The sequence below is a fragment of the Acomys russatus genome, chromosome 1, assembly GCF_903995435.1.
Source record: "Acomys russatus chromosome 1, mAcoRus1.1, whole genome shotgun sequence".
Lineage (NCBI taxonomy): Eukaryota > Metazoa > Chordata > Mammalia > Rodentia > Muridae > Acomys > Acomys russatus.
In genome coordinates this window covers 44613070-44638995 of record NC_067137.1, presented here as the reverse complement: position 1 = coordinate 44638995, position 25926 = coordinate 44613070, and the positions used below count along the sequence as shown (strand labels likewise).

General features: G+C 46.6%; 1 protein-coding gene across 1 annotated transcript in view; it reads right to left on the bottom strand.

The window, feature by feature from the left end:
- Lamb1 (laminin subunit beta 1) overlaps positions 1–25926 on the bottom strand; it is a 70301-nt gene that overhangs the window by 22990 nt on the left and 21385 nt on the right. The window contains exons 8-23 of the mRNA XM_051144565.1: positions 25345–25465; positions 23297–23485; positions 22821–23000; positions 22582–22694; positions 20991–21070; positions 12438–12573; positions 11073–11231; positions 10006–10133; positions 9730–9853; positions 8660–8864; positions 7220–7363; positions 6836–7067; positions 4658–4821; positions 3270–3494; positions 1986–2200; positions 1259–1355 (exon numbers count right to left, since the gene is read on the bottom strand). Of these exons, the coding sequence (XP_051000522.1) occupies positions 1259–1355; positions 1986–2200; positions 3270–3494; positions 4658–4821; positions 6836–7067; positions 7220–7363; positions 8660–8864; positions 9730–9853; positions 10006–10133; positions 11073–11231; positions 12438–12573; positions 20991–21070; positions 22582–22694; positions 22821–23000; positions 23297–23485; positions 25345–25465 (2512 nt within the window). The remainder of the gene's footprint in view (positions 1–1258; positions 1356–1985; positions 2201–3269; positions 3495–4657; positions 4822–6835; positions 7068–7219; positions 7364–8659; positions 8865–9729; positions 9854–10005; positions 10134–11072; positions 11232–12437; positions 12574–20990; positions 21071–22581; positions 22695–22820; positions 23001–23296; positions 23486–25344; positions 25466–25926) is intronic.

Here is a 25926-nt window from a genome sequence, read left to right as displayed (position 1 = left end):
ACCTTGACCTAAGATGTCCATATAAATCCTCTGGCAAGCCTCACTGAAAACTCAAATCGGATGCAATCTGTTCAGGCCTTGGTTACTAGTTTGCTACAAGGCACACAGGCTCTAGGTCTCCAGTTTCTGCAGCAGATACTGAATGAACTAGCTGCTCATCACAGACCTCTTATTTCTTGTTATTACCCACAGTAGGAAAAGGTCATTCTTACATTTTGAGTTAAACAATGAGCTACAAGAAAAATATATCAAGGAGTATGTAAGAAACTATAGGAAATATTAACCCCCCAAAAATATGCTTAAAACACAAGGAAGAAAAAGTAGAAATGGGTGGGAGACAGTTTAAACAGCTTAGAAAATACTTTCATAAATGTTTTTCAGGTGTGAAAAAAAGAAAAACTTGCCTGGTTAAATTAACATGGGTTAACAGTATAAAAATTAAGAAATCCTTATGACTCATGGGGTGTTTTAGTAAGTTGGGCTTTTTGTTTGCTTTTGCTTTCTGAGACAGGTTCTTGCTATGCTAACCACAGCCTGGCCTAGAACTTTCCCTTTTCCTACCTCAAGCTCCTAAGTGCTAGCACGTGCAGGCTGAGCCACTGCACCCAGCAGCAAGTTTCTAGTAAGAGAAGGTCCCGTTTCCCTCAGCCTGCATGAGAACCTAGGTTTGAATCACACTGAAACGAGAAAGACTTGGAACTCCAACCACGTACACTTATATGGTTGGCTCAAGGCTCTGTATCACCGCCTTCCAGCCTCACTGATGTGGGCCCTGTACTACACCTGCTGCCAGAATCCACTTGTGTCTTGGAATTGGCTGATGTTACTAGAGGTAACATATCTGTGCACGTATGAGCAAAGAAGCTGCCCACAGAATATTGTTTAGAGAAGGAAACAAATCAGTTTGCTGGTCTACATGGCTCATATAGCCTCATTTTGCTGAAAATCACTTTTAAAAAGTGGCCTGCAGGATGTGCACACAACCTTGCCTGTTTTTGTGCCAAGACAAATGCCTCCCCTCGATATGGGGCTGAAGAAATGAGCACATCCTGTTTAAACAGTCACAGTTACCCACAAGGCTAGATTAGAAGTTCTTTAAAAAAAAAAAAAAAAAAAAAAAAGAGCGCGAGCGAGCGAGAGCACAAACTTGTTATGTCATTTTTGACTACGCTTTAGAATTCACCAAAGGCCCTTTCCAGACCTAAGGCCCCTGCTCCCACACATCCCACCCAGTTATCGGCACGAGGCCTGGCCTCACCTCGGCATTCCACGTCAGGGTCTCCCCAGAAGAGCTCCTGGCACTCGCTGCAGGTACGGCCTCCAAAGCCCGGCATGCACTGGCACTGCCCCGTGAACTGTAGTCAAAATACAGACCAGTCATGTTGTGTGTCAGTGAAGAAGCCCGTTGTAACTTGCCCCAACCGGGTTACATGACAGACGTGGAACCCGGACACCTGCGGTGCAGACGAGAGGGTTCGCCACACCAGCACCTCCGTCCTAGCTGTTCTCCCGCAAGGGGCTTGGATAGTCTCTGGCGTGGTAGGATTTCTGCATCTCACTTTTATTTTCATAGACTGACACCAATCCTAGGCCACCTCTGGCTCTTCTGACTCTGGGGGAAGTGTTACTTTTAGCCTGTGTCAGCAAGTTACAGCGCTTTTATACTGCGGAGGGTGGCTATGTACTTCCTTTCAAGCTGCGCAACTATGAAAGCTGATTTGAGGGCCAGACGAGGGAAAGAAACGACACATGAGTCTGCATCACAGCTGGACACTCTACTGAAACGCTGTGGTGGGTGAAATGAGGACTCTGTGCACACTAACGCTGCCTCGGCCCAGGGCAAGCAGGGGCTGACTGCCAGTCTACACTCCGCTTGCCAAGCTCGGTGCTATACGCTGGCCTTCCTCCAAATGGGACAGTGTCACCTGATGGGCTATCTGTCACGGAGCCTCTTAGAGGCCTCACCCCTAGCCACAGCCTCTCACCTCATTGCAGGACGGCCCAAAGGAATGCACAGCATTGCAACCGCACGGCTCACAGCCAGTGCCGCTAGCCAGCTGCCAGGTATTGGGAGCACAACGGTCACAGTTCTGCCCGATCACGTTCGGAAGACACATGCACTGGCCAGTGGTTTTGTCACAATGGCAGTCAGAGCCATTACAGTGCTCCTGCACTGTACCCAGGTAGTTGCAGACACACTCTGAAATCAGACAGCAGGATCAAATTTACATCTGGTCACACTCGTAGATACACAGCATGAAGGGGTTAGCTGAACCGAAGCAGGTAGGCCTTTCTCTCTCTGGATCTCAATGTTTACAGACAAGAAGAAAGGAAAGGTTAAAAAACAAAACAAAACAAAACAAAAAGAAAAACAAAAAATAATAATAACAAAAAAATTCACCCAAAAATACCATTCTTTCGAAATTTTCATGCTACATTATGCATTTGACACTTCCCAGGCAGGCAACACATTCACACAAACTGTGACAGATTTTGCTAGCCTAGGGATATTTCCATAATATACAGATTCAAAAGGGAGCCATTTCAAAATTTTAAAACGAACCCGGAAATTATAAAAATATACCAGTGGGAACTGAAACATCTAGTGATTTCTAACTTCTAGCAGGAAACAGCCATAGCTTACTTCAGAAGCGGCAGATAGAAAACCCTGTATGCTAAGAAGACTTTAAGGAATCCGGTCCTGCAGGTCCCCAACATTCCACACGTTTATAAATTAAAAGAAGCCCTTGGGCTTTGCAGCCAGAAAGCCTGGCTGATCTCCTGATAAGAGAGATTAAGATCTGAAAGAAAGCTTCTACCCTGCTGTTACTCCTGTCTCTGCCTGGGGAGAAAGGCCCAACTCCACCAATGCCATCAGAAAGGCAGGCGCAGCCACCCACAGTGGCAGCTCAGGTCTCTAGGACACCCCACCCCAGCCCCTCCCCTGCCCCAATCAGCAAGCTCGGGGAAATAACACACTACCATGCACTCTATTGCTTGGCACTTATCTTGATGACAGCCACAATTTCCCCTGGCACAGAGCCATATCATGAGACTTGTCTTGCCAAAGAATGAGGATTTAAGAGATTAAAAAAAAAAAAAAAAAATCAATCAGACTCATCTTTCACTTGTTAAATGTGATTTATCCCCCTCACTGAACAAGGGTTTCTCCCTGTGAAATAAGTACTCGAACAATAAATTTCTGGTAAAAGGGAGAGGGGGAAGGGAGCATCACGTTAGTGCGCATGCTAAATGAATGTGCATCTTACTTCTACAGTCTTGCCGAAGAGCATCACCATAGTAGCCATACTGGCATAGCTGGCAATGGTCCCCTTCTGTGTGGTACAGGCACTTGAGGCACCTTCCAGTCTCCTTATCACAGGCTTCTGGATCGGTAGTGTCAATGTTGTGGTGACACTGACATGGCTGACATGACCCCCCAAAGTCTGAGGGATTGCCAAAAAACCCTGAGGCACAGCTGTCACATCTGGAACCTATTGGAAAACAAAACCAAGCACAGTGTTCGGTTTACCCCATCTAAAAGCCTGTCATTGGTCCATTAGCATTTCCACCCTGGCGGACCACCAAGCAGTGGCTCACCAGTTTCACTACATAATTTCCCAAGCCCAGGCCTTGGGATCTCAACAGGCTTCTAGCTGTGAGAGGAAAGTACTCTGTGCTCCCCAACATCACAACGGGTAGGAGAGCCTTAGCCTCTAGTCATCTGGGAGTGGAATAGGGCAGGACCTGAACAGAGATGAGATCATGCAAGTAAGTGTAGCTGGGTGTTAAAATCCGAACCCAAGCATTACACATCAAATGGAAGAATAGGCGATCCTCTGTCAACAGCTAGGAAAATGAGCTCCTAAGAAACCCTGTAACCACACGCGTGAAGTATTTCTGGGGCTGTGCATGAGCCTCCCTAACAGTTGATCTGAGAGTTCGTAGCTGGAATGAAGGGCTCCACTCCCACCCAAAGGCTAATGTCACTGAATGTTAGAAGAAAGTGGAATGTGAACAGTGAGGAACACACAGTCGGCTCTAACCCATCCTGCTCTCTGGAAGCTCCCCAGGTGATCTTCTCTTTAGCCTACCTTAGGGCCTCCTCAGGGCTGGCTGCCAGACACTTGCTAGAGGCTAAGTTATAGGAAGGTGGGGGCGGGTTAAGTAAATTATGGGGGCTGGAGAGATGGCTCAGTGGTTGAGAGCACTGGCTGCTCTTCCAGAGGTCCTGAATTCAATTCCCAGCACCCACATGTGGTTCATGACCATTTGTAATGTGATCTGATGCCCTCTTCTGGCCTGCAGCTGTACATGCAGGCAGAACACTGCATACATAATAATAAATAAATACATCTTTTTTTAAAAAGTAAATTAATCATCCTTGTATTTAAAAGTGAGAAATTACTCCCAAATTTATCATGTATTCAAATGCTGGCAATCCTGTAACTCTAATTCCACTATCTTCCACATCCAAGGACTGACTCTGCCCCGCGCGCTACACAGGAAAAGGGCAGGATCGTCCTGAGTCTCTTAAGTTTTAAGGAAGGATTGTTAAGGTGAACTTAGCTGGTCTGCTCTTCATCTTTTTCTAACAGTGAACTCAAAGACACACCTTCTCCTGCCTCCTGCTTCTTCGGGTGTGTGCAGGACTTACCAATGTACCCAGGATCGCAAACACATGCAAGTTGGAGAGTAACGGGGTCTTGATAACAGCTCCTGGCAAACTGGCGTCCACTGTCAGGACCATCTGGGCAAGGGCAAGGGCGGCAGTGATCTCCTGACCCAATGATGGGATCACCATAGTAACCGGCCAGGCACCTGCAGTGGGTGGAGAAGACAGTGAGCTATGACCTAGCCGTGAGAAAAGGCTTGGAAACTGTATTATTTATAATGGGGACATGAAAACCCATTCCTCCTGTCCCCTACACAGGACTTTGCACAGCAGCTACAACCGTTCTTAAATTTTGGTTAGCGTCCCATGAAGGTCTTGTTTAAATACGTTGCTGGGTTCCTCTCCCAAATATTTTGATTAGCAAGGTTCCTGGTGGTGCGGACACTGGCTTATGCAGGCAACAGTTGCAAGACCATGTATTTAGGGTGACACCCCTGAATTAATGTGATGCTCTCCTTCACTAACTGTTCCTCACAGAAATAGTTCCCCATGTGGCCCTCACTGTCCCATGGGCTGCCTTCCTGCCCTTGACATTTGGCTTTAAAGAATACGCTTCTGTCTGCATGGCTTATTCTTCTTAGCCTGTGTGTGAGTATGGGGAGTGGGGGGAGAGGGGAAGATAGAGGAGGATATTATGTTAGCTAGTTCATGGCCATGGGTTTAACATCCTGCAATCCAGCTTTTACCCAGCAAAGCTAGCAGGGATGCTCTACGGCTGTGACCCCCGAGTTCCAGACCTAGGCAGGAAGACGGGTGTTAGAAGCTTTAGTGACTTTCAAATCCAGCACATTCATTTTTTTTTTTTCATTTCTGTTTTGAGTTTGTTCACCGCCCACCAACCCCACCCTCACTCCAGACAGGGTTTCTCTGTATTACCCTGGCTATCCTGAAACTATGTAGACCAGGTTGGCCTTGAACTCATAAAGATCTGCCTGCCTCTGCCTCCTGAGTGCTGGGATTAATGGTGTGTGCCACTGCCACGTGGCAAAAGATTTGTCTATTTATGTATTTTATGTATATGAGTACTCTATTTGCACATATGCCTGCATGACAGAAGAGGCAAATCAGACAGAAGTGGGCATCAGCTCCTATTATGGATGGTTGTGAGCCACCATGAGGGTGCTGGGAATTGAACTCAAGACCTCTAGAAGAGCAGTCAGTGCTCTTAACCACTGAGCCATCTCTCCAGCTTTTTTCACATCTAGTTTTTTGAAAACGGGATCTGTGGAACTTGAACGGGTTGCAAATGCTTAGGCTAGATTCTGATTCAGCCTCCCAGCTCTGAGCAAGGAGTTATCTTACTGTGTAATGCTGCTGACTGCAAAACAAACGCCATCCAGGATGCTTTTAACTTCCCATTTAGCATAAAAGCTTGAAGGAGCTTTGGGTCCACCCTAGTTACTACACATTCAGGAGGTTGAATACTCTGACTCATCCATAGTTGTAGAACAGTTAGAAGCAGGGCTCATGTTTCTTGTTTTGAGATGGTACAACAGTTTTTAAATGAGAAAAATGAAGAAACAGAAATCTACAGACTATTAAATATATATCTAGTTTCATGCAGAAATAGTATAAGAACACATTGCCTAGTCATGTGCTGGGGAGATCTATAGTGACAAGCAGCTTCCTACAGGAGCAGCTGAGGAAGTCTCTAACACTCTGTAAGTGAAACAAAACTAAAGCTGTGGTGACAGAAATGGAGCATTCGGCCTCTCCCTATATATCTGGTATCCATGGTAATTACTAAATTAACATCTGCTGACTGGAGAAAAGCTTTACTTTGCACATTTTATGTCTCCCAGAACATGAGTGCATGTGTTTTAAATAACAAAGCTAGTTAAGTGACTAATCCAACTTGGATGAGGCTTCTGCTTTGACTCAAACTAGACAAGAAAGAGTGTTTCTCAACTCTCATCTGGGCCAGAAAGTGCCTGAAGAGATTAATCCTGAGGTTTGTCCAAGATAATGTTTATTTAGCTAAAGTGGATGTCATTCTCTTTCTTACTTTCTCTTTTTTGAGAGAAAACCTCAGTATGTAGCTCAGGCTGGCCTCAAACTCCTGATCCTCTTGCCTCTGCCCCAGAAGTAATGGGGTTACAGGAATATCAGCCACCATGTCTAATACATTATCTTTACTTTCATGAGGTGGTGCCCACATACCTTTCACAGTTGTGGCCTGTGGTATAGTCCTGACAACTCAGACACTCCCCTGTCACTGTGTCACAGTCTTCAGCATGACCGTTACACTGGCAGGGCTGGCAGCTGGGAAAGCCCCAATATCCAGGGAGACATCGGTCACACTGCCGGGCGTATATGCCTTGGAAACAGTGGCACTGGCCAGTGATAGTGTCACAGAATGCATTGACAGATCCTTGTAGATGGCAGTCACAAGCTGCAGACAAAGCAAACAAATAGCTCATTAGCTAGACAGAGGCGCCTTCACACATGCTTGAGGGCTCACACCATCAGGCCCAGAGCCTGAGAGTCAGAGAATCCCCCAGGATCATCACCAGAAGTCAGTACAAAGTCTCTGGTAACACCTACGTTTGCATCCGTTGGGGCCGAAGCCAAAGGTGCCTGGCGCACACCTGTTGCAGGTTCTTCCAACCACGTTAGGTCGGCACTGACACTGGCCTCCATTGGGGTCACACACAGAACTCAGGGAACCCTGAGGGTCACATTCACAAGCTGCAGGGAAGAGAGTAATTAGGCTGATGGCAGGGACAGCACACAGCACCCCCTTGCAATTGGCCCTGTTCCCCCCACCCCCTAACACCCCCTGATCCTTTTCCTACTCTAGTGCTGAAAATTCCAGTTTCAAAATCATCACCCCTGTGCTGACCGGGAGGGAACAAAGCAACTTCCTTGGCAGATGAATGAAGGTTTTGTAGGCAGGAGGTTGTTAAGGTTTTTCTCCCTTTAACCCTAGAGCTCAAATATCTGATGACATTAAATCCCTGTGACCTTTGGAAACGGGACTTAACTTTACCTGGGGAAATACGTAACTTTCAGTTAGCCTATGCTTCTCTGACTCTCTCCTCTATGCCCACAGGCTACAGAAAGACAGGCTACATCCTCACACACTGTGTCTAGTTGCCTCTCACATGGACACTTAAGATTTATTTTTATTATTTTTAATTCTAAGTATGTTTGTGTGGATAAGGGCACTACAAGTGCAGGTGCCCATGGAGGCAGAGGTGTTGGGTCCCTGGGAACTGAAGTCACAGGTGGTTGTGAGCTGCCCGATGTGGGTGCTGGAAACTGACCCTGGGTCCTCTGCCAGAGCAGTATGTATTCTTAACCACTGAGCTATCTCTTTGCCCCCCTTGTAAATGTCTTTAATGTGGATCTCATCTTCAATGGTACTCAAAGACAAAAACATTTATTATTTACTATTTTATTTTGAAACAAGGATCCACTATAGAGTCTTGCCCTAGAACTTGCTATGCAGACCAGGCTACCTCTCTAGTACCGGGATTAAAAGCTTAGTCTCTATATAGGTCTCCTAGTAAGGGGAGCAGGGGCTGTCCCTGCATGGACTCTGTTGCCTGCACTTTGATCACTTCCCCCGTGGAGGGGTAGCCTTACCACGCCACAGAGGAGGAGGACTCAGGCAGTCCTGATGAGACTTGGTAGGCTGGGGTGAGTTGGTAGGGGAGAAGGGCTCCCCCTCTCTGAGGACTAGGGGAGGGGAATAGGAGGGAAGAAGGAGGGAGGGTTGGACTGGGAGGAGATGAGGGAAGGGGCTACAATTGGGATGTACAGTGAATAATTTAAAAAAAAAAAAAATGTAGAACTACCATACCAGGACAACTAAAACATTTATAAGAATAAAGACAAACTCTGGTTAAGACACTATTTTCTTCCTGCTATCTCATAGGGAAGTACAGGTGTGTGCCCACTGTACCTCCTAGTGCCACACACACTGCGTCTGTAACTGTTCACTGTAACTGTAGCCTAGGCAGTTGCTCAAGCAACACCTACCAAGGCCTGTCTGGTGGATCAAGGCAGAAATGCTGAAGATGATGTTTCTGCAGACATCTGTCATCGGCGTTTTTACCACACTCCGGCTATTCTCCAGGCACCGGTACCTCTGGAAGGTTTCCCAGGCGCTGTTGGTGACCTCTCCATCGCCTGAGCCTCCAACAGAGAAGATGTCCAGGGATTTACAGTAGGGCATAAGAACAAGCTACAGGAGAAGGAGAGCAGCACAGTGACCTCATGGAGGGGCCCACATCATCAACCACAGCAAGTAACCATGCCAAAACCCCCCAGCCTAGGGACAGCAGCTCTGGGGAGAGAAGCTAATGACACTCGTGACTTAAAGCAGAACCCTCTCTAGTCATAAATATTCTGGCCAGGGAATGTTGAGACAGCTTATGCAGCTTGGTGGAGGCTTTGAAACAACTACTGCTGATGCAATTCACAGCTTTGTGGGGAACTGGTTTGAATACTGCCATCCCAGAAAGGAGGAACCCTATGGTAAGTGTTACAGCTCGGAGGGGAAAAGCTCCCCCCAATGGAAGCTTTTCGAGGCGCTGAAGGAAGAGTTTTTCTGATAGAAGTGTTACAGTTCCAAAGGGAAAGGTATCCTTGCAGCCGGGAGCCAAAGTCACACTGCACAACATACCTCATGCAAGAGGTTTATTGGGAGAGACACAAGCTGACTACCTCTGCTCTGGTGAGAAGCAGCAGGTAACCGGGCAGGAGCCAGGTTTATAGAGTTTTAGGGGGCAGAGGAGTTATCCAGGGTGGGGATTGGTGAGATTTCAAGTCTTGAGCTTGGAGCAAGCCCAGGCATTGGTAGGACTTCATGCTCAAGGATTGGTGGGTTTTCATGCTCATGGATTGGTGGGTTTTGGTGAGTCAGGGATTTTCACCAGGAAGGAGGCCCAGCCCTTCTACCCTACAGCTATAAACACAGAAACACAAAGAGGGCCCATGCTGCTTCACTGCCCAGCTCTGTCCCTCCACACAATTCTCAGGTGGTAGTTGGGCTGGCACTGTCTATAGGCGGGCGCTCTTTCTTGCGTGGACAGGAGCCTGCCACTCACTGAGTCAATGAGCGTGTAGGGGCTCTCCACATCACTGCCTGATGCCGTGTACTGAGGCAGCTCCAACCTCACTGTGTAGTTCACTCCCTTCTCAAAGCACACTGGGCGAGGGAGGACGACGTATCTGCCCCAAGACAAGAGAGAAACACAACAAAAAGGCAATATTTAAGCTTCCAATAATAACAAAAACAGGAAGATCATCCAGTGGAAGATGACTTTCCATAGCCAGTGCCTCACAGGGACATGGGTGACTAAGCTGGTAAAGACCACACTGACCTTGAGCCTGGCGACAAGGACACCACCTGGTTGTCATCATCTGGAACAGTGTTACCACATCGGCTGCTGGTTGGAATCTTTCCAGGCCGCTGTACGGTGATGACAGCTTTCTCCCAGTAGTCCGGCAGCTAGAGAAGGAAACAAAGCCTCAAAAGGAGTCTCTGTGTTAGCGCTCTGCAGCCGGGCCAGTTAGGAAGACCTCTCCACAGCACTTAAGTTGCACGAGAAACCACACAGTTGCTTTCCTGTCCCTAACACTTCCGCTCCGGCCCTAACTCCTGCTTCTTCCCAGTCAAGCTCACATAACAACCTCCTGCTCAATGCACAATCTGGAGCCTTTTCTGATCCTGGCTGGTGCTTCCCCGAGCACAGCTCTGACCATATCCTTCATCTACCATCAAAGGGGATTCTCAACGATCCCACCTTCACATCTTCTCCTCTCTTCCCTTTGGGGCAGTTTATCAAAACTTTACTTGGTGCTGTGCGTGTTGGCACACACCTGTAATCCCAGCACTGAAGAGGCTGAGTGAGGCAGGATTTGAATTCAAGGTTAGCCTTAGCCTTAAAACAAGAACCCATCTCTAAAGGGGGAGAAATAGTTAACAAAAATTCCCACTTGTGCTATAGGGCCTCGATCTGGGCATTCCTATTCCTGGCCTTGATTCGGGTCTTTGGGAAATATTCTAGAAGCCCTGGCTCAGTGCCCTTGTACACGATTCTCCCACCTTTCGTGCCACCTTCATTTCTGTTTCAGTTTCTTTAAGGACGTCATCTCTGCCCTTTTGCTACCCTTACGGGTGGGGGGTGGGGTGGGGGTGGGACCATTGGGCAGCCAGGCCTCGGGGAGAGGACAGCTTTTGATATGTCATCATCACCTGCTTTACCCAGCCAGGCGAGGGCCTAACAGGGGATTGCTGAGTGAGAAGCTGGGCTCAAATTGGTACATGAAGGCATCTGTTTCAATACAAACTCGTCTTCACAGAACGTTCTAGCAGCTATTAGGAGTAATGTTTCTCTAGTAGCAACCCCTAGACACCCCCTGCCACATATACTGACGGCGTCTTCACCTGTGGCTCGTAGCGAATTAGGATGTCATACTCCATAGAATACGGTATGTTGTCAATGAAGAACTCCAAATAAGCCCCCTCAGGCACTCGGACGAAGCCAGGTCCTGTCCAGGATGGAATCCGGTCCTGAATGTACTGCCGTTCCACCACAATGACTCCCTGGGGACAAGAGGACAGTGGTTATTCTTTGTATGAAATGGAATTCACCTACACCTCACAGCCAAAGAAGTCCAAAGACTCAAAACTATGCCTATTTTCTGTCTCCTAGTTACCAATTCCCTGAGGATGGTTAAGCCGTTTTTTAAGGTTTGTTGTTCTTTTCTCCTCTCACATAAACTGGCAATTAATTAGCTTTTACTTTTGTCATTGAGAGTCATTGTGGGACATTGGAGATGGAAATCCAAAGTCTGGGATATACCTTGCGTGACATAATGAGCAGGTAATCAGAGGAAAGAACATGATGGACGCCTCTGAGCATGTCTAGAAATACTGGGATGCTTTGGTACCTAGTGCAGAATCTAGTGCAGTTCCTTCTCTCTCCTCCTCCACTGTGTGCTCACCAGGCACACAAGTAGGAGTGTGAGAAGCTGGTGAGTCCTCCCTAATGATGATGAGTCCTCCCATAACAATGATAAGTCCTCCCTAACGATGATGAATCCTCCCTAACAATGATGAGTCCTCCGTAACGATGAGTCCACGCTGGTAGACTGTCACAGTTATTACACAGAACCTGTGGCTGGCTACCATCCAAAGATGGCCACCACCGAGGCCTTAGTGTCTGTGAGGAGTTTTACTCACCAAGAGGCACAGGCAATGTTATACTCCTCCTAAACCATGCTGGCCTAGGGACTTGTGACTAACAGAACACCAAGAGGTGACAGCCTAGAACTTTGTGAGCCCTGGCCCTTTGTTTCTTCCTTATCGGAAGTCAAAAGCCATGTTGTGAGGATGCCCAAGACAGCAAGTTACCTGGGGAAAGTACTCTGGGTCTAGCATGCAGCCAATTAAGCTTAGGTGCTAGACATACATTTTATACCAGTAAAGTTTGGGATGGAAAGTGAAATGTGCCTGAGCCTACGTGATATAAGATCTGCAATACCTTTGGAGCACAAACAGAGAGAAGAGTAGAAAATACGTAGTCTTGCAGACACACCAGCTGAAAGCCTTATTAGCGAACTCTCCAAAGTCTACCAGGGAATTCCAGATCAACTCACCTTTAAAATGACAGCATGGCCCCACCCTTGTTTTGTGCTTACAAGATCTACGAAAAAGTACTTAGGAGGCAGCTTTGTGAAGCATGTGCATCCCACAACAGCCCCCCACAAAGTGCTGCTCTACCAAGCTGCCAGAAGCTCCCCTGCTTACAGGCCCCAGGCTGGCTTCCTCCGCTTCGTAGATGTAGTGGTCCAGGGTGGTGAAATAGTAACCGGATTCCATCTCGTTGCACTGGCGCCCAATCATGTGAGGCAGGCAGGAGCACTGGCCGGAGTCCTCAGAGCAGCTGGGGATGAAGCACGGCTCATCAGGGCTTACTGGAGGCACAGACTAACCCGCTACATCCTTCTGGTTTGCTATGAGGCTTTTCAAATGGCAATATTTTCTTATTTCATTCAAAAAGATATGATATGTGTGTGTTGGGGGGGGGGATTAATATCTGTAAACAAATCCCAAATTTGTCTAAGCAGATGGTGCTGAATGTTCTCTGGCCCAGATTTTTCAGTTTCCTCTCTTCCCCTATGCTCCCTGTACACCACATGAAGATTTTCTGCAGGCATTACAATTTTTTTTTTCTTTATACTCTCACTTACGCCGTTTGCTCCCCGACCCCCACCCTCACCCCTTCACTTTATTTTATGAATTCGGGCGTTTTGCCTGCATGTATGTCTGAACCACATGCATTCCTGGTACTGAGAAGGCCTGCAGAGAGCCCTGGATTCCCTGGAACTGCAGTTTATAGGTAGCTGGGAGCTTCCATGTGGATGCTGGGACTTGAACCCAGTTCCTCTAGAAGAGCAGCCAGTGCTCTTAACCACGGAGCCATCTCTCCAGGCCCATTTTTGTTTTGCTTTTAATTACAACTCCTTTTTTGATCTCAGACCCAGTTACCCATCTTCCTGAAGGATGTCTTCAACTCGGCTGTCCCAGACTTTCCTCAGAATAATAGATGCAAAGAGCATCATTTGCAGCTCTGTTCTGCACTAGGCTGGTGGCATCCCACCCTGCACTGAATCACCAAGAGCCCACATCTGTGCTCTTCACCTCCCACTGGCCATGCCGTGCTTTGCTATTCTCTCACAGTCAGCAGAAGCAACTTTTCTAATTGGTACCTTTGTCAACTATGGAATCTCAACACAACTCCTCCACACATTTGCCCCTCATGGCCTTTCTAGAAAGCACCACCATGTAACTTCCTGACACAACAGACAGGTGTGCTACCCCTTCCCATCTGGCCCTCACCAGCCTGAGGTCTCCCCCAGACCTCACCAGTCACAACACACTGCTACTCCTCACAACTGCTCAAGTGCACTGGTGCCTGTGACTCCTCCCTTGGCCCCAGCTGCTCCTTCAGCCTGGGGTGATCTCTCTATGGTAGCTGAGCATCTACACACACACACAGTGAGCCTCTCCTTCCCTCCTAAGGCATTTCCTGACCCCTATCCCATAATTCAGATGGTCTCTTCCACGCCACTGCCTTACTTCTGTGTGCATGCTGTTTACCACAAAGCTTGCCACTGCCTTAAAGTGAGGGCACCAAGCCTTCAATCCTACCTCTCAGCACCTGGACCAACTTTTGTAAGGCTGAGTTCCCTCCTCCTACCACAGTCAGTGGATGCACTTTGAGACTGAGTCTTGCCCACTTTCGTATAAAACCTGTTTCTTTTCTCCCTTATCCTAATCGTTAGCAGATCTCTAGCCAGGAGCTGGACTGGAAACCTGAGGGCTAGGACTGCGCCTTCACACCTCAGTCACCCACACCCACCCAAGCCCAGTGCTCTGCAGTAAACTCTGGATGGACAAATTAATGGACCAAAGCTAGAAAAAAAACATGAGTTCAAGGCCAGCCTCGTCTACGAAGCAAGTCCAAGACAGCCAAGGCTACACAAAGAAACTCTGTCTCAAACAAACAACAACAAAATTAATGTAGATAAGGTCTCACAATATATTATTATTTTAGATAATAAATGCATCTATATAAATTATAATGCATTAATTTTTTTCTCTGCTATATTTCTCTCTCTCTTCCCATGTTATCATTTTATGAATCAGGTAAATTCCAAATACATGCATCCTTTTGTTGGTTTGATTTTTCTTAAGTCAGGAGTCTCTGTAAACATCTCCTGCTGGCCTGGAAGCCGCCGTCCTTTACCTCAGCCTGAATCGCCACATCTGGCTTCAGGCGTCCACTTCTACTCCAGTAAAAGTCAAGATGTGACTTGCAGCCCTATTTAAACCCACTCCCGAAGTTTAGGGGAACTCAAGCTCCAGGCAAGCTGCAACTCAGCAGATGGAACAGGCCTTGGCTTGCTTGAAACATCTCACCTGGCTGTCACGGGCCAGTGGACATCCTTGCTTTTGTAGCAAGTCATTATCCCACAGGAACGGTTCTTAAAGCTACAAAACCAGTTCTCAGGAAAAGAAAGCCTGCCCTAATTAGGACCCAGCACTTTTGGCCCAGGGCACCACCAACTGTCATTTTCCGAAATTCAGCCATCAGACATTGCATCATACGGATCCACTTCCTCCTGCAGCAGATGTCTGCTGAGGAACCAAATGAACCACCAAGGAAGGCAACTAGCTCCCACGGTCACATTAGAAACAATCAGTGGAGGCAGACGAGGATGGAGATACTGGCAGACTCGTGAGGCCACTGTTGCTAGGTGGCACAATTCTATATGAAGAACAAATCCTAGGAAGACATGATCACATGGAAGGATCTAGAAAGACCATGCCCGGTGATCACAAGTCTTGGGATAGACTGGAATCGCTGCCACTGTTAAACAGAACCTCAACTCCACACTACTGTTTCTGGGGGCTCCTGCGCCTGCATCAGTCCCCACACAAATGCTCTTCAGCCTTACAGCTCTCAACGCCCCAACTGACATGCATGCACATTTCTGTAATTCCAGCCACAGAGAAGGCACTTTTCTGCACTCTAGTTTATTTTGTCATTCACGCCACCTTCTCAAACACTCAGATTTTAAAGCCTTTCTCGTGGTGTGAGATAAAACGTCACTCCTCCTCAGTGCAAACATTTAAGTCTTATTTCATAGCAGCTTCCTTCTTCTGCCACTGTCACTAGCTTAGGCCACGATGCCACCGTCTTCTACGTCTTCCTAAACTGACCCCCCCCAGTGTTAACCATCATTATCCAAACCTCCTGTCACAGGCCTGCTTCCACAGCCCCACAAGTGTTTCTCTGTACCTCATCACAGCAAGGGATGATGCCTCCCCTGTGCTTGCTGCAGCTCCACAGCCCAAACTCCCAGACCAGCTGCCTGTCTTCCTGGCAAAGCCCTGTGCTTTCTGACAAGCCACACTCCTCTCACTCTTCAGCAAATATTTACTGAACAAATATTGTCCCTGGAAACGGTGCTTGCCAGCATCAGTGCCCTTACGCTTTACTCCATTCTAACTTGCTTCTGAATCAACCCTTACACATATTTGATAAGAACAAGGACAGTGGTGGTGCACGCCTTTAATCCCAACATTTGGGAGGCAGAGGCAGGTGGGTCACTGTGAGTTCAAGGGCAGCCTGGTCTACACAGTAAGCCCAAGACAGGCAAGATAACACAGAGAAACCCTGTGTTTAAAAAAAAACTAAAAGAAAAAAGAACATTGTTTATGGATAAATAATATGGGGTGGAAGGGAGAGGAATGTCTCCTCAGCAAGTCAGAATTTAATTGGGGAAGATAAGCAACAAGGCAATTAACTAAGACAAATGTAGCCAGGAGTGAAGCCCTCTGGGTAGACACAGGAAGATGTAATTCATCTGATGGAGATTAAGGGAAGCTTGAGGAGGATGGCTGGGGTGTGCAGAGAGAAAATGGGAACGATGAGAGCAAAGAAGAGGAGCGCCTGACCCACCCATTCCCCCCCCCCCCCCGCCCCTTAGCCTTTACCCTCTTCTCCTCCCAGCTAGAAGGCCCTGAACCTTACTCTGGTTTCAAAATTTCATTTCCAAATCCAAACTCTTCCCTAAAAGATAGCATGTAACTATCCTTTACTCATCTACATGAAAACAAACTAACAACCATCACACGGTGTAATTCCTCACACTCCCACTACAAGTTTTCCTGTAGCCTAAATACAGTGTCTATTTGTTGAGTCAGTAACAGAGAGATGACATAACATGAAAGAGAGGCTCAAGCCGGGCATGGTGGAGCACGCCTTTAATCCCAGCACTCGGTGGCAGAGGCAGGCGGATCGCTGTGAGTTCGAGGCCAGGCTGGTCTACAGAGCGAGTCCAGGACAGTCAAGCCTAACACAGAGAGATCCTGTCTTGAAAAACTGGGGCAGGGGGTGCGGAGAGAGATGAAAGAGAGGTTCTGAGCAGCAAGATTGGCCTCAAAATACACATCTATCCTCCCTGGGACCTGCTGGTCCATGACCTCACATGGCAGAAAGCATTTTGCAGATGTGATGAAGGGCAGGAATCCCAGAATGGGTGAAATGACTGAGGGTTATCTAGGTGGATCCAGCCTAGTCATGGGAAATCTTAAAATGGGAGGGACAAGCAGGGAAGTGAGCTAGAAAGCCATAGTGACCAAAGGATTTACTCATCATGGCTTTTTTGTTCAGTTGATTGGTTGGTTTTGTTTTTTGGGGATGGGGATGGGGTCTCTTTGTGTTATCTTGGCTGTCCTGGGCTTGCTTTGTAGACTAGGCCACCTCAAGGAGATCGGCCTGCCTCTCCCCCTCCAGAGTGCTGGGATTAAAAGCATGCACTCCCAGACCCTGCTCATCATGGCTCTGAGGAAAGAAGGGGGTGCGAATCAAGGAACATGGACGCCTAAAGAGGCTGGGAACAGCCTTTAGGGAACAGCCAGCAGCAAACGGGTTCACCCTACAAGCTGCAAGGAAACCACCTTCTTCTCATTGTCTACTGAGAGCAGTACTGTACACCAACATCTGTCTGTTTCCCTCTCCCCCTCCTTCCCCCCTCCCACCCCAGCCCCCACTCCACCCCAACCCCTGCAAGATAGTACGTTTATGTTGTTTTCAGCCAGTAAAGTGCAGTCATTTCTTCTGGCAGCAATCAAAAACTAATACAGGCTCTAGGTTTCCCAATAGGTCAAGGCTAAGATCATTTAGCACAGATTTCTCCCAAATACAGGCATTAAAAGTTCTCATGGAAACATAATTGCTTTCAGTTACAAGTGAATGAACAGGAAAAGTGCAAGTTCAGCTTTTCTCTATTAACAGTGAACACTTTTAAAGTAGAAAAAGCATCTTTCATAAGAGCCAACTGCTGTACTCAACACTGCCATCTCCTTTGTAATTAATTCCAAACAAGAGCTGGTACCCATTCTTTCTGGATAATGTCACCACCTCCCCAACTATACTTTCTAAGTGCAAGGAAAGACGTTCTAGAACCCTTTAATGTCCACCCCTCATAACAACTAATAAAAAGGTAGAGAAACCACGATTAGTCAGAGAGCCGAGGAAAGTGTCTAGTAGTAACCTCTGCATGCCTCACGGTGCTGGTACCCAGGAAATGCAAAGCCGTAGAAACCAATGATAAAAGGAGAACGTCAGGAGAGTGTTAGGAGCTTACAGTAGTATGAATCTTGTAAGACACAACGGAGAACTGAAGCTTTAACTCATAGCTCATGCCAAGACAGGGTGGACCACAGGCCAGATGCCCAGGCCCAACTCAAGGGACATTTAACTGAGAACATTTGGAAGGATGCTATAAAGATATTTTAAAGTACTGTTTGTCTAGCAAACACTGCCATGAATTCTTACTCATTCATTAAAGCAAGCAATCTGGACAAAAATTCAGCAACCTGGCTTTAGTTATATTACTTGAAACAATTAGATCTTAGTTCACTAAGTAAAAATTCAGATTAGTTGTCAACATACTAGTTATGTGTAACTAAGCCTTTACTGTACAGCTCAAATTAAGTTTGGCTAGCTATACATTTTTTTTTTCCAAGACAGGATTTCTCTGCGTAGTCTTGGCTATCCTGGACTCGATTTTGTAGACCAGGCTGGCCTTGAACTCACAGAACTCCACCTGCCTTTGGCTCCCTGAGTGCTTTGATTACCAGCATGGGCTCCTATGACCAGCTACAAAATGTTTTTTTGTTTTTGTTTTTGTTTTTTGAGACAGGGTTTCTCTGTCTAGCCTTGACTGTCCTGGACTTACTTTGTAGACCAGGCTAGCTTTGAATTCACAGTGATCCACCTGCCTCTGCCTCCTGAGTGCTGGGATTAAAGGTGTGTGCTACCATGCCCAGCTTATGAAATGTTTTAAAGTGTCTTTTTACTTTAAATGAGTAGGGGTGTCTGCTGCCAAGCCTCATTACTCAAGATCCATTTTTGAGACCCATGAGACAGAGGGAGAAAACCAACTGACTGAGGTCTGTCCTCTGTCTTCTGACCTACAGGCACACATGTACACAAGCAAGCAAGCACTCACGGAGTGTAAAAATAGTTTTTTGGGGGTTTTGTTTTGTTTTGAAACAGGATTTCTCTGTGTTAGCCTTGCCTGTCCTGGACTCACTTTGTAGACCAGGCCGGCCTCGAACTCACAGAGATCCACCTACCTCTGCCTCCCGAGTGCTGGGATTAAAGGCATATGCCACCATGCCCGGCAAAAATAGTTTTTTAAAGAGAAAAGAAAATACACTCCTGTGTGGTAGATAAGTCATCCAGCAAGTGTTCCCAGAGTGCCTTGGCTGTGCCTGTTTCCCACCTAAAATGGTGTATTAAGGCAGAAGCCTAACCAATGCCTTCAGAAACACTGAAAAAGAGCATCACGGGACTCTGTAGGGCTGAGGGGTTGGAAGGTACCAAGGTTTCCTGCCTTCAACAGAACACTGTGTCACATCTGTCATGCTAGATCAAGGGACTACCTGCTTTAAAATCCTCACTGAGAGTTTTTTTGTTTTACGTTTTTGCAGAAGAGATTAAAAGACAGGCCAGGGTGGAGATCAAGAGCAGAGGTGAGAGTGCAATAGAGAAAACGAAGTGGGTAGCGTAAAGGAACACGAGGCATCCCTGAGTGATGGTGGCCACTGTCATCTGTTCAGGAAGGACTTGGGGCGACAGCTGTGAGTGGAGGAACCAGGACTGCGTACTGTGGCAGAGCATATGGAACCTTCCAGCTGTCTCCCCTCGGGAGGTTCTCAGAACAGAGTTCTCTGGAGGTAGAGGCCACAGGCTGTCCTGCATCCCCACTCTACTCAGGAACAGAACAAACCCAAATAAAGAGGCCAAAGAGAACACATTCTTGGGACTTCACCTTGCAGCCTTCCTAGCAGGCTATGCAGCTGGGAGATAAACTTGTCAGAGAGTCAAATTTTGAGCACAAGAAGCTTGCTCAATGAATCAGCGTGTTCTCTAGGGGAAGACTGAGGTGACAAGGGAACAACCCTCTCTGCAGTCACTTGCACTCTCCCCACCAGATGCTCTGGGTTTGAGACCAAAATCCTTTTCGGACTCAAGTGTGGTTAACTCAACCCCCACATCTGGCTAAACATGTATTATATTTCCATAGAGATTCATACGTCTTATCAAATCATATTTCAGTAACTGATACGAAAACTTTATGAATAGACTATAAGTAACAAAGGAAAATGGTGGAAAGATTCTCACAATCAAATGAGAATCTATTTTCCACCTATTAAATTAGTGAAAAAGAATTGCTGCTACCAGCTGAGGCTAGGGCCAGAGGAGCCAACGTTTCTGTGACAGACATAAGGGAAATCAGCTGGTTTAATCTGCTTACAACAATATGACACTCTCTGAAGACTTTTTTTCGTGTATGTTCTTTGGCTTAGGAGTTTCATCACTGATAACCTGGTCTAAAGAGAGGCAAGCTTTCGTCAAGCCATGTCAGCTTCAGAGCACTTCACTGCAATTCATTTAAAAAGGGAAGATGAAAATAACCAAACCAATCGCCGTATTTTCACCTGACAGACAGAGACCAAAGCTACTGAAAATAGAGATGCGGGTGAGTGTAAGACAAAGGTTTCCACAAGTGGAAAGTTTGCGAGTTAGTTCCAGGAGGACATGTTTAGGGCTGGCTGGCTTATTCAGTAGGTTAAGCTACCAAGCTTGAACCAACACACTGGCATGGGAGACTCAATTCCAACCTCCACACGTGTGCTCTTGTGTGTGCACATTCACAGACACAAATAAATGAAGATAAAGGCAAGTGGGAAATCAAGGGCTGGTTTTCACTTTGAAAATGTCTTTTAAAACATACTCAGCGGGCTGGGGGGAGGGGTCAATACCGTGCAAGAGAGACAACACTTGGAGCCTCGGAACTTGTGTAAGTGCTTGGCAACCCACCTGGTATCCTAGCCTCCTAAGTTGAAGACAGGGGATCCCTGAGCCAGCTGGTGAAGGAGAATGGGTATTAGGGGTGCTCTGGTCTCGAGGGAGAGACTCTGCCTCAAAAGAAACGAGGTGGGTGAGCACACAAGGAAGACTCCCATTGTCAAACTCAGGCTGCCATACACATGTGCACATATATGCACACAACATACACGTGAAAAGAAAAAAGAAAAAACCACCACTACTAACAACAACAATAATAGTAATAATAACAACAACAAGAACAGGTGAAGCCTAATATCATTTTTAAATGGATGAGAAAAAAAAACAAAACAAAACATTAATTTTCAGGCTCCCTGAAGTTGTGAGATTGCTTGGCACCAAGGTCTGAGTACAAATCAGATTCCATTTACCTATTGTTTATAGCTCCTCCAAGGTCACAGTCACAAGGTCGACATCCATCCAAATCATTGCTTAAGCCCCAGTGCTGTGGCTGCAGATTAAAGAGTAAACACGTAAAAGTGGGTTCCTCTAACTGTACAGGAGACTCAGCAAAGAACAAGCTCCAGCATGCCCGGGTTATTCCAAGAATTTCTTTCAACCAAGGAAACAGACAGAGGGTAGGAATATTCTTGTTAAAAGAAACTCAGCATGGTGTCACATGAGGGAAAGGGTTGTCCCGACTCTGAGACAGCAGTATAGAGTTTTCTTCACTCAAATGGCTCTGACAGTAAGAACAATTATGGCACGTATTCCACAGCCTTCTACATTTCCCTCAGTTCAGCTGGCCACAAACCTCCCCACAAGGAAAGAAATCCATGCATCCATGTTTGTGCAAACAGCAGAAACTGAGAGCTTATTCTCCGATAAAAGGAAAGGCAACTGACTGCCAGGCCTTGGGATGCTCTCGCTATAGAGACGGTCTCTGCATTCTCAAAATGAGCAGAGATTTAGCTGCTCACAGACTTGGTAATTTAAAGCAGAGCTCTAGACATCTATAGGCATCTCTCAGGGTTGTACATATATACACACTTAATGCTCACAGATACATGAATGTACGGGACAAGTGGCTCTCCTAAGCAAAACTAACAAAAATAGCATTGAAACAGTATAGAAGATGTCAGATCATTTTTATTAACTACCCTTGTAAGTCTTCTTCTACTCAGGGCTAGGGCTGAAGTTCAGTGGTAGAGCCCAACATGTGCAAGGCAGGTGGTTCAATTATTAGTGCCTCCCAGGCAACCCCTTAAATATATTATTTCCCTGAACTGTAGTTATTGGTGTACTTCCCTCCAGATTTGTCTTGAAACTTTTTCTTACATTGTGTACCTAACAACATAAACATTTCCTTGCATTAGAGTCATTTTCCACAACAACCAAATTATCACATGGTATGAAAATACCCAAGTTTTTGTAACTATTTTTCCACTGCTGACTCCAAGTGTTCTGTCTTAGTTAATAAGGATGCAATGAATCTTAAGAGAATTCAACTCTGTCTGGTTCTCTGAGAATCTCATTAGGAGCCTCAGAAGGGAGAGAGGTAAGGAATATTATATTTTACTAGTTCCTGAGACAATCTCTCTGAAATGCTTTTCACAGTGAGTCAACCTGCATTTCTGCTAGAAGCTGACAAATCCTAACTCATTATGTCCTCACTAGCAGTCAGCATGGACTTTAAAAACAACACTGTGCACTTGTCTCCATACATGGTAGTCACTGTGGCTTGCAAATAATTCACTAGGAATATCCCCATTTTGACTTTTTCTCCTTGGGTCTCTTAACATTAACACATAAAGATGATGGTAAGCTTCAAGATGGGGAAAACATTTCTTATTTGGCAGGTATGGTGATATACAAATACCATACAAGGACCTGGCTGGCAGGGGCTGGGGGATTATGGGTTCAAAGCCAGCTTTTGAGCTATTGAGACCCTACCTCAAACAAAACAAAACAAACATGTCATACTCATTAACTTCTCATCCCCAGAGGTTAGGATTTACCTACCAGACATTGGTCACAGCGTTGTCCTGTCACCAGTCTCTTACAGTAGCAGTAACCGGTCTCAGAATCACAAGGATTTCCACCAGGAATTGTTCCCAGAGGGTTGCAAGCACACGCTTTATAAAAGGCAAAACGGAGCAAAGAGACACAAGCCGAGTGAGTCCAATGCGAGGGTTTACCTTTAGAATTTCCATGTAAAATGGAAGCCGTATCCCTGGGGAAATGTGCCCCCCCACACTTACATTTACAACCAAATGGGTCTTCAGCACTTAAGTCATAGAAGCCTTCTTCACAGCCATCACAGCGCTCTCCTTCCACGTGCAGTTTGCACCGGCACTGACCAGCAATGAGACCCACAGAAAAATCAGTGTAACTGTCGCAGATTCCCCCGTTCTCAGAGCCCGCTGGGTCACAGGTACATGCTGAGAAGAACAACTCCAGGTTAAAGACACCAGGAATCAGGCCATGTTGTGTTCTGTTTTGCTTTGTTCTGCCTGCATAACCCACGTGTTCTCTGCTACCTTCCAAACCCAGCCAAACAGAACTGAAGGTAAGAACTAGCAAGCAAATGCCTCTCTCAGCATCCTTGACAGCTGTTAACCAACAGCGCTGGCTATGCTGCTCAGAGTCTGAGCGCCAGGAGGAGGATGCTGACTACAAACTATGCTGCACGGAAAGCGGTGAAAACAAGTCCCACGAATGACGTTTGCCAACGTACGTTCACAGAGGTTGGGGTCTCGGATGTCTCGCTCGGGGTGCTGGTAGTAGAACGGCTTGCACTGCTCACAGTTGCGTCCCATGGTGTTGTGCTGACAGTCATTGCAAACTCCGCCGCTGACGTTCCCAGTGGCCAGGAAGACTGCCATGTCAAAGTGACATGAGCTGGAATGTTCGTTGCAGTTGCATTCTGTGTGACAAGACCAATGTCAAGGACAAAAAAAAAAAACCAACTTATTTTCCGACGGAGGATGGAGCTGGCAGCAAGAAAGCTCATTTAGCCAAGAGGGGACTGAGGCTGAGTAAAACGGCAACCGGCGAGAAGCCTCTGGTGTTGAAAAAGGGACTTGTTGATCCTGCCTGAAACCTCAAATCAGGAGCATCTTTTAAAACATGAACTGTAGGCCTGGCAGTGGTGGCGCATGCCTTTAATCCCGGCACTTGGGAGGCAGAAGTAGGCGGATCTCTGTGAGTTCAAGGCCAGCCTGGTTTACAGAGCGAGTTCCAAGATAGCTGGAGCTGTTACACAGAGAAACTCTAACTCGAAAAACCAAACCAAACCAAATCAAACATGAACTGAAAAAAAAAATTTAGTATTGCTAGGTGAACTGTGGTGGCATGTGCCTTTTATCTTAGCGTTTGGGAGGCAGAGGCTGGTGGATCGCTGAGTTTGAGGCCAGCCTGACCTACAGAGTGAGCAGCCAGGGCAGACAGGCAGGCCTATACAGAGAAACTCTGTCTCAATAAAACCAATAGATAAATTTGTTATTATAAATGGGAAACTCTCGGACAAAACCCCCTTGGAACCATATGATCAGGAAACACTGTCTTTTAGATATGAGGCTTCCGTGTAAAAGGCTTGGTTGGGAAATGACTGATTCATGAAGGGCCTGGTCCATAAAATAATAACCTAACTGGAAAGAAAATAATGTGAAATAGGAGGTGTGGTCTGGCTGGAGAAAGCAGGTCCCTGGGGTGACCTTTGAAAGCTCTGACCCCCAGCTGTCTTTTCCCATGATGTTTCTGCCTTTCCATAGACCTCAAGCAGCAAAGCCAATTGACAATGGACTGATGGCTTTTTCCCGCTTTATATCAATTTACTTGGCTATTTTCTGAAAAGTGACTAATATAGGAAGAAGGGTTTTATCCCGCAAAGGTACCTTAGGCCCTACCCGGGGAAGGAACTGATGAAAGTATTTTCTATTCTAAAGAACAGGTGCCTTCCTAGAAAAGCCTTTTAGGGTTACATATTTGAAGGCTATAGTAGGGTGTATGGGGGAAGGCAGTGTGGCAGGCAGGTAGTACACCCGGTTTTCCCAGCACACAGGCAACTTAGCAGTAGGCCAGACTTCTTTCCTCACTGTGACAAAATACTTTGGGAAAACAATTTAAAGGAGGCTTTTCTTTGGCCTGTTATTTCGGAGGCTGTACTCCACAGCTGGCCAGCTGTTGCTGCTGGCTCTGTGCTAAGGCAGAATGTGACGGCAGAAAGGCATGGGATTGCAGAGCTGCTCCCTTCACGGCAGCCAGGAAGCAGAACAACAAACCAGAAAAGGGTTGGGAAGAAGAAACAACATCAAAGGCATACCTGTGAGAACCAACTCCTCCAGCTGGGCCTGACCTAGAAAACCAGTCAGCCAGGGATTCATCAATGCACTGACCTACCTATCGATCAAGTTAGTGTCCTTGGAACCCAGTGACTTCTCAATTGTGCCACCAGCTGCGGACCCCAGGCCTTCAACGTATCATTTGGGGGACACCTCAGACCCCAACCACTATATTTCACTATATTTGCCTTTCATTTGCTCTGCTGTCCTCTGTCTTAAAAGCAGATACAATGTCATGGACACCACTGCCATTTTCTTAAGTCAGTGCCAAACATGTTAATTCTTGTTCATTTAACTCAGTGCATACATATCATTGCTCTGGGACAGACTCAGCCAGAAGAATGGAACAGATTTTCTTCCCCTCTGCAAATAATGTAATTATAGATCGCAGCTCCCCAGAAAATAGGTCCTGCCACCCGCTCTGCTGCCAACAGACACTTACTTTTACAGGCATTGCTGTTCCGACCTTCCGCAGGTCTCCACGGCAAATCGTGGTAGAAATCCATGCACAGCTCACAGTTCAAGCCTTTGGTGTTGTGCCTACACATGCAGTGCCCATGAACCTGGCAAGTTACAAACCAGGAAGAGGCAAAGTCAGAAGCATTCGAACGGCCACACTTCCTCCACAGTCAGGAGAAGATGAAATCTCCTCTTCACACCATGTCCAGCTCCTCACAGTGAGGCTTGTTATTACTCTCTTTCCCCAGCGGACCGAGTTCTAGCCATGTAAGCTGATGGCTATCATCCTTGTCTCTAGAATAGCTTCTGTGACGTAATGGACATTCAACTGAATGGCTCCACAAAGAAGCCAGATGAACAAAATTAACAATTTAAGATTGCAGGCAACTAAGGCGTGCTAACAGCAGGAGAAACTAGTCTTCCCAGGGAAGAACACACCGGTTGGCTGTCCAGTACCAAATGACCATCCCTGAAAATACAAGTTAACACTATGTAGACTGAGAAGCTTGTACTTATTTATTTAGGAATATGTGTGTGTGCACATATGTGTGTATATATACGTATG